At 66.4% G+C, this 8,214-nt stretch overlaps 1 protein-coding gene across 1 annotated transcript; it reads right to left on the bottom strand.

The window, feature by feature from the left end:
* Positions 1-2,480: 2,480 nt before the first annotated feature.
* On the bottom strand, positions 2,481-7,963 carry C19H20orf204 (chromosome 19 C20orf204 homolog). The gene is made up of 5 exons (XM_068416370.1): positions 7,890-7,963; positions 4,770-4,904; positions 4,482-4,544; positions 4,224-4,376; positions 2,481-3,380 (listed from the first exon to the last, which is right to left on the bottom strand). Exons 1-5 carry the CDS (start codon positions 7,890-7,892, stop codon positions 3,201-3,203), a joined length of 534 nt encoding a protein of 177 aa, XP_068272471.1. The 5' UTR covers positions 7,893-7,963; the 3' UTR covers positions 2,481-3,200.
* Between the last annotated feature and the right edge of the window lie 251 nt (positions 7,964-8,214).

Below are 8,214 nucleotides of genomic sequence, written 5' to 3'. Positions count from 1 at the left end.
CAGTGCCAGGGCTGCCAGGGGACGGGCCCCCAGCCCCGCTTGCGGGGGGGATGAGGACAAAGCAGGGGGCTTTGGACCTCCGTGGACACCATCGATGGGGGCTGCTGGCACCCCAGGATGGTGCCAGCTCCGCTCGAGCCCAAAGGCAGCTGTATTTCGGTGGGACGGTGACGGTGCGAAGGGGTGAAACGTGCCGCTGGCATCAGCTCTGCGGAAACAGGGCAACCACCATCCCCTGGGCATGGTCCCCTTGGCATGCTGGGGTCTGCTGCTGCCTCCACGCTCAGCCTGCAGCACCATCCCACGCAGGACCACCAGTCCCATCCCCATCTCCTGCCGTGAGCGCAAACTGAGAGGTGGCACACAGGCCAGGGCATGGCGAGGGAGTGCCCCCTGACCCTGCGCATCCCCTCATGCTCTAACACACATGTAGCGTGCCCAAGCGTGCAGATGGCATCCCAGCCCCTGCCTTGCCCGTGGCCCGGGTGGGCTTGTGCAATGCGCGCGTACGCGCGCATTGCACAAGCCCACCCGGGCCACGGGCAAGGCAGGGGCTGGTGGGGGGGTCACAGCAGCAGTGGCAGCTGGAGCCACATCAGAGCATCCCCCCCTCCGTCCCCGAGAGCAGCCGGGAGCATGCGGCGCTGCCCTCGAAGGAAATGCGCTCACTCCCATGTGCTGCGCACTTGGGTTCGCTTTGCTGCTATTTTTATGTGACTTTTTTTTTTTTCAGGGCCCGTTTCCTTTTTCCGGCTGTTTTCGCTGCGATTCCACCAGCGCTTCGACCTTGCTTCCCCCTCCCCTTTTAGCCTCTTCCTTCACTCTTTCCTTCCTTTCCATGCACTCATTCCTTCCCCACCGCACCGGGGTCCCCAGCCCGGGGAGCTTATTGCTCTGGTTTTATCTGGGACGGTGCTGATGGAGAAGGGAGGAGGATTTTGCTCCAGCCTTGACGTAGAAAGAGGCAGTGAGTCACCCTGTCCCAAGCCACCGTGCCCGTGCATAAGCCGCCGGGACCCCCAGTCCCATCCCAGCATCAATAGGGCTATTTTGGGATGCTGGCAGGATGCTGGCGGGGGGGATTGTGGTTATATTTGGGGGTAGCGGTTGGGATGAGGAGGGGGAATAAGGAAATTTGAAGCCCAACCAGTTCAAACCCTCCCTGGAGGCTGCAGAAAGGGCAGGAGGAAAAGAAGGCAGAGTTTGAGCCTGGTCCCCTGCCAGGCACCCCGAGGAGGAGGAGGATGGAGTTGGGAGGAAGGAGTCCAGGGAGGAACGTGGCACCGGTGCAGCTGCGGGAGGTCTCTGGTATCGGGGTGTCCCCAGACGTGCCCCGGTGCCACGCAGATGGCATCTCCCAGGGCCCACGGGCCCGATCCTGCTGAACACCCAGGGGTCCTGGCGGGACCCCACCAGAGCAGCATCCCCAGCCTGCGCCGCCCCTGTTCCCACCCCCAAACCAGGGGCCCCATCAAACCAAGGGGCCCATCCTGCACCCTGCTAAACCCCAGGGGTCCTACTGTGCCCGGCAGGTCCTGGTGTGGCTGGGGGGGTCCCACTGTGCCTGGGGGGGTCCTGGTGTGCCCAAGGGTCCCGCTGTGCCCAGGAGGTCCTGGTGTGCCCAGAGGGTTCTGCTGTGCCCATGGGTCCCACTGTGCCTGGGGGGGGTCCTCTCCTACCCACCCCAGCAATGCAGTCCCCCCACTCTCCAGGCTCCTCTCCCACCCTCCAGAGGCAGGGGGTGGGCAGGGACCCCCGAGCCCCCCCTCCCCTCCCCGCACCCCTCACCCCACCCGGCTGCTTGAACCCCCACAGAAACCCCCGGGGGAAGGTGCCCCCAATCCCCTCCCGGGCGCATGGGGCTGGGGGGTCCCACTCGTGGGCAGCGCCCACTGCTCCCCCGCTGCCTGCAGCCCTGCCCGGACCGGGGGTGGGGACCGAGGGTCCGGTGGGGACGGGGATGGCGGCGTGGCCGTGGGGACACACGCACGCAGCCCGCTGCTGCCACCTCGTGTCCCCGCAGCCGCTCCCGACCCGCACAGCTCCCCCCGCGGGAGAGGGGATGGGGAAACTGAGGCACGGGCCCACGGCAGCCCCCTCCCACCCCACCCCGGCCGCTGCTCCGGCCCTGCCCGCGGCTCGGGGAGGGGAACGGCCTCACAGAGCAGCAGCTCCTGCAGCAGAGCCCCCACCTCCACCCCCATGCACCAGCACGGACGTGCAGGATGGGGCCCCGTGGGCAGAGAGAGGATGGCACGGTGCCCAGCGCCACGGCCAGACCCTGCTCCATGCCCGGACCATGTGCCATGGCCAGCCCCTGCGTCATGCCCAAGCCCTGCACCTTGCCTGGACTCTATGCCATGCTCAGACCCTGCACCATGCCAGCCCCATCCATGGCACAAGAGTCCCTGACTTACCCGATAAAGCACCAAAAGGGCTTCCAGGGAAGGAGAGGTTTTATTTCTGGCTTCCCAGAGACTGTTTGCCACCCACCAGGGGGGTGGGGACCCTCGCCAGGGTGCTGCCAGAGTGTGGTGACAAGGGCAGATGCTCCTCAGCTCACCGAACCCCACGTCCCACTGGGCTCGGCTCACTGGGGGGTGCCGGGGCACCCGCAGTGCTGAGCGGCCACATCCCTCCCTGGTGCTGCCCATCCCAGAGGCCGAGCCTTGGCCTCGAGCCTGGGGTTTATCTGCAGGCACCAGTCCTCACCAGGCTTCCCTGGGCACCCAGCGCTGCACCCCGGCTTCCCCACCCACCACGGGTGCCCGGCTGCTCCCTCTGTCCCAGCAGTGTGACAGGGACACGTGTCCCTCTCCGCAGCCTGGCCACCCACAGAGTGGTGTGGATGCACCCCGGTCCCACCTTGAGCAGAGCCCTCCGAGCCACGGCCCCGCGCGCCCTCCTCCTGCCCCGAAAGGCCACCGTTGTCCCCAGGAAAGCAGCAGGTGACGCTGGGCCAGGAGCAGCGCAGAAATCCAACGCCTCGCCTCCATTTCTCAGCTCTTCCTCTTCTTCTCGCCCACGTTTCGGGTGTCCCAGGTTCCTGCCGCAGCCATCCCCTGGCCAACCACCCTGCCAGCGGCGGGGGGCCGCTCCCCGGGTACCGCTTGAAACAGGAGAACAAAGTCAACGCGGGTTCAACGCAGCTCCACTGACTTCAGGGCTGAATTCATCCCAGGCGCACGCCGAGGGCGTCCCTACGAGTCCCGGGGGGCACGGCGGGGTGCGTGCAGGGCGTAGAGCTTCTCCCAGCAGGTCGCCAGCCTCTCCGCCTTCCTCCCGATCTCCCGCAGCTGCTTCCTCCTGCGCCCGGGTGCCCCGCGCCGGGGCTGTGCCGGGCTCTGCGGGCGACGCGCCGAGGGAGCAGAAACACCCACCTACCACCATGCAGGTGTTAGTCAGGAGGGCGAAAGCCACCGCCCGTGGGGTTTGTCTGGGCAAAGCTGCGGGCTGGGGTGGCCAAAGCGCCCGTGGCCACGGCGAGGACACACTCTCGGGTCCCCAGGGCTCCCAGAGTTGGCCGTACCCCCCAGGCCCGCAGCACTCACCCCACGGCACATCCACGTGCAGGGCAGCAGGTCAGGTTGGGTGTGCAGGCACCTTTCCAGAGCAGAGGCACCTGCAGCCCACGCCAGCAAACCCGGGGCAGGGTCAGCCCCAGCTGAATTCCCCGGGGATGGGGGGGAGCACGGCCCCAGCACCGCGCCAGAGCTGCACCAGGGCTTCCCCACTGGTTAATGAGCTGCTGGCGGCTGCTGTAGGGGATCCTCCCGGACGGCATTTCCCCAGCAGAGCCCCGGGGATGCTGGGGGAGCCCGGACCAGCCCTTTGGGGAGAAATCCCAGTTCCTGCCTATGAGCACCCAGGCGCAAGAGCAGGACTGGGTGCGTCCACCCATCGGGAGAGCATCCCACCGGGACAAGGCTCTGTGTTCCCATCAGCTGTGGCATCTCGGCACTGGTGGACAAACCCACTTGGGAGCTGGTGGTGAAACCCCACCAGCTTGTCCCACGCTGCCACAGCCAGACGTCCCTCCCTGGCCAGCTGAATGCTGCCAGCATCCCCCCGCCACAGCCCAGCACGGACCTTCATGCCCGGGATGCTGCCAGGAATCCTCACGGGCAGCCAAGAGAGCACACAACAGGGCAGGCTCTGCCCGCAGCCCGGATGCTGGGGAACTGGGAACCACTGGGGTGACTGGGAAGGGGCAGGGCTCCCACCTTACTGATTTTCCTGCAGTTCTCCCTGAGCACAAAGTCGGTGTTTCTGGCCACCTTCCACAGCGCCAGCTCCTCGGGGCCGCGCAGGGTGCCGGCTGCCACCTCCCGCAGGGACATGCTGATGTTGTGGATGGACAGCAGGATCTTCTGGTCCTGGAGAGGAGAGAAGCACGTGGCCCCGGGCAGGGAGGGGGCTCGCTGGCTCGGCCCAGGGCAATGCCCACATGATGCCCCAGTCCCAGGTGCCTCGGTGCTCACCTTGTCCGAACGACAAGCTGGGCCGGCCCTTCCGCTCCTGCCCTCCGACCCGCTCAGGCTTCTCTGGAGCAATAAAGCAAGGAGAAGATGAGGCACCCCGAAGCATCCGTGCCCCCCACACAGGGCAGGAATCCCCCATTTAAACACCACACTCTCTCCAGGAACACCGGCAAAGCGGCCAACCCCACGCTGAGCTTTCCAGGCTCATCCCTCCCCACCCGCATCCAGCTCAACATCATCCCCCAGAGTGGGGACCCAGGGCCCCGGGAAGACCCCACCCCGGCTCACCAGGTTCTGGATCTCGTGGAAGATGACGGCGCGGTACTGCCGGAGGATCTTGGCGATGCTGCACCTCTTGCCTCTGCTCAGCACGGCGACGAGCAGGAGGAGCAGAACAGTGCAGGAGAGCGCCCGGGGGAGAATCTGCGCAGGGGAGGGTTCGGCGTCAGCTGGGGACGAAGGGATGCTCCGGGCTCTGCCTTCAGCCCCTCACCGCAAGCCCCCATCAGACCTGTCCCCTGAAGACCCAGCACATGCAGGAGGGGGCTCATCTGTGTCCCTCCCAGAGGACATCCTCCCAGCCGAGCCATCTCCTCTTGGAGCAAAGCCCTTGAGAAACTGCTCCAGCTTCAGCGCAGCCCGGGCACACACTGAGCCCTCTCCGGTGCCAGCAGCCGGGTACTAAGCACAGAGGTGTGCCAGGGACCTTTTAGGTCTGTAGGGTCTGTCCCTAAGCCCTCTGCCCCAACAGGGTCCCCAGTACCTCCCCAGCTTGTGGCATTTCAAGGCCAGGCCCTCAACCACCCAAAATCAAGGGGAGCAGGCAGGGTCCTGCCCTGCTCTTTGGAGAGCACCTCCACATCTCGACACAGAGGGCTTCACACACCCTCGGGAGGATGTTCTCTGCACCCTGCAAACCACACAGCCCCCGTGGCCCAGAGGGGCTGCTGGGATTTTATTCAGCGTTTCTCCCAGCTCCCACACAGCCCCCACTTGCCCCCGGGCTCGGTGCCCTCGCACAAGAGCCAGACAGAAGCAGCACAAGAGCCTGCTCTCATCAGCGTGTCCTGGCTGCCTCCAAACCTTCCCGGCAGCCCCAAACCAGCCCCGGCAGAGCGGGGAAACCCAAGTGCTGACATCTGAGCTGGCGGGAGCACGGGGAGGGGACGGCTGGACCCTCCGAGGGATGAGTCCCTTTGAGTAAAAGCCAGCGCAACCTCAGGTGACCAGGACCGGGGATATTTGAGCAGTCCCACAGCAGCGGGGCGAGGGTGGAAAGCCTGAGACACACACAGCATCTGCCAGGAAAGGAGCCCGACAGCTCTCCACGGCTCCGCGTCGCTGAGAGGTGGCACAGCGCTGCAGCCCTGTCCTGGCATCAGGGCACTTCTATCATCTCCCATTGGCAGGAAAAGCCCCCAAAAAATCCCCCCCTCTCTGGGCGTCAGGTCTGGGCAGGCAGAAAGCAGCTCAGCTCCTTCCAAATATGCAACCACTGCGCCACGGCCAAAGAGCGCGAGGAGGAAGAGGAGGCAGCCCTGCCTGCTGCCGGCAGCTGCCTGCCCCGAGCCCCAGCTCGCATCCCAGCGGGTTCACTGCCATCCCGGCCACGGCTGCCTCTTGGGCTTGGCTTTTTGCTCAGAGAAGCCAGAAGGAAGAATTTCCCTTGCTGAAGTGGGAGCCCAGGCAGACGCCATCCCCATCCTGCCCTTCGGTGGGAACCTGGAGGGTTGGTTTGTACAACCTGCATCTGCTCCGTGCTCCCGGCTCCACAAAGGGCTGGTCCCGACTCCAAAAGAGCAAGGAAACCTTTTCCCACCCTCCTGCTCCTGCAGCTCAGCAGGAGTGACGGCAGCTTAACACAAGGCGAAACCCAACGTGCCACAATTCTGGGAACCCACGGCCACAGGTGTCACCTGGGAGCAGAAGCGCGTGCGAGGAGATGAGCAAATCCACGTGCAACCCGTACAAATCCCACGGGGCTCTTCAGCTGCCGTAACTGCCACGCGCCTTCCATGCAGGGAAGAGCCTCCCCGTGCTGCTGGCGTTGCTCTCTGCACACCCACAGAGATCTCGCCCCAGAGGTGCTTCAGCAGAGAGCCGAGGGTATAATCCCCAGGGACACCCAAGGAGAGCGCTGCTTCCATGAGGACACAGCGTCCAAAGTCTAAGGGTTGCTCTCAGGAAGCCTCCTCCGCCGGGAAGACAAGGCCGTGCGATTTCACCATTAAACTGGGAATGACTTCCCTGAAGTGGCTTATTAAACCTCTGGGACACAATTCCAGGAGAAAGCGCACCATTTACAGCATTTCCAGGCACTAAGCCTGGCACTGGACTCTCAGCCCTCAGGACGGGAGGAAGCGCAGCCTCCAGTTCAAAAAGCTCAGCGAGCAGCGGGCCGGGAGCTTGGAGGGTGCAGGAGGTGCTTCCCACACCCCCACAGAGAGCAGGGAAGCAGCGGTGCCAAGAGAGGGATGCGGGGGAGAGACCGAGCTGGCAAACCCCGGTCCTGGCCATTGCTTCCCACCCTTCAGGACAGAGGAAGGGAAGTTCAGCGGCTGATTTGGGGTTATTCCTTCTCCCCTTGCTCCCATTCCCACGGCAGGCAGGGCAGCTCCGGGGTGAGGCCGGTCCCTTCCCACGGGAGGGCTGGCAGGGAGCGCGGGCGCAGGACAGACCCAGCCTGCTCCACCTGAAGCTAATCTCTTCCTCGGCTCTAATCCTCCAGCAAATACGAGGAGATAAGGGAAATCACCATTATTGATAGAGCAGCTCCTGGTGGCACTCGCGCTAGCCCCAGCCACCCAGGGGCAATGCCTGCCGCCTGCCCGGGAGCCCCACTGGGGTCCCCAGGTCCATCCAGCCAGATGGACCCTGTCCCCAGCACCCTCCTGCCCAAAGGGATCCTGCCACCACCCGCAGCCCCAGCACCTGCCACAGCCCCGGGCAGGGACAGACCCTCCGTTCTCCCCCTTGGGGCCAGCCAGGTCCAAGCCCCGTCCCCAGCCAGGTCCAAGCCCCATCCCGGCCAGGTCCAAGCCCCATCGTGGCCACAGCAGCCTGGTCCCAGCTGGACTAGCCCCTCCCAGCCGGACCGCAGCCCCTTCCCCACCGCCTGCCAGCTCCATCCCACCGCGACCCTCCCAGCCGGCTCCAAGCCCCATCCTGACCCAGCCCAGCCCCGTTCCGACTGGTCCAAGCCCTTTCCCGGCCGGACCGGCCCCTCTCCCGCTGCGTCCAAGCCCCATCCCAGGAGAACCAGCCGCGTCCCGGCGGGTCCCGAGCCCCATCCCGGCTGCTGCGAGTCCCATCCCGGCGGGGGGCTCCGGTCTCCAGGGGGGTCCCGGGAAGCGCAGCCCCCGGGGCGGGGAAGGGGCCGGGAAGGGGCAGCGGCCCCGGCGCACTCACCATGGAGCCCCGCGGGAGCTGGGGGGCCGCCGGCGCGGACCCTGCGGCGGCTCCCGGGGAGCCCGGCCCGGCCCGGCCCCTTCGCCGCGTCCCGCTCCGCCGGGGCCCGCGGTTTGAACTTGGCTCCACGGTGGGAGGGGACGGGCCCGGCCGCGGCGGGGCGGGGGGGGAACAGGACACGGCGGCCACACCGCCGCCGGCCCAGCCCCGGCCCCCGGCATCGCCCCCCCGGGCACCGGCGGCTGCACCCGGGGGAGCGAGGGCGGCGGCGAGAGCGGGGGAGCCCTGGCTGCGGGGACGGGTCCTGCCTGCCAGGGATGGGTCC

The sequence above is a fragment of the Nyctibius grandis genome, chromosome 19 (assembly GCF_013368605.1).
Source record: "Nyctibius grandis isolate bNycGra1 chromosome 19, bNycGra1.pri, whole genome shotgun sequence".
NCBI lineage: Eukaryota > Metazoa > Chordata > Aves > Nyctibiiformes > Nyctibiidae > Nyctibius > Nyctibius grandis.
The sequence above is the reverse complement of the archived record's forward strand: the minus strand, read 5'-3'. Positions and strand labels throughout refer to the sequence as shown.

Bases quoted from the DNA above. Each gene is read 5' to 3' on its own strand.
- C19H20orf204 (XM_068416370.1), bottom strand. The intron at 4,377-4,481 runs GTGAGCACCGAG...TCTCCTCTCCAG, and splicing joins CAGCTTGTCGTTCGGACAAG to GACCAGAAGATCCTGCTGTC. The intron at 3,381-4,223 runs GTGGGAGCCCTG...GCATGGTGGTAG, and splicing joins ACTGCAGGAAAATCAGTAAG to GTGGGTGTTTCTGCTCCCTC.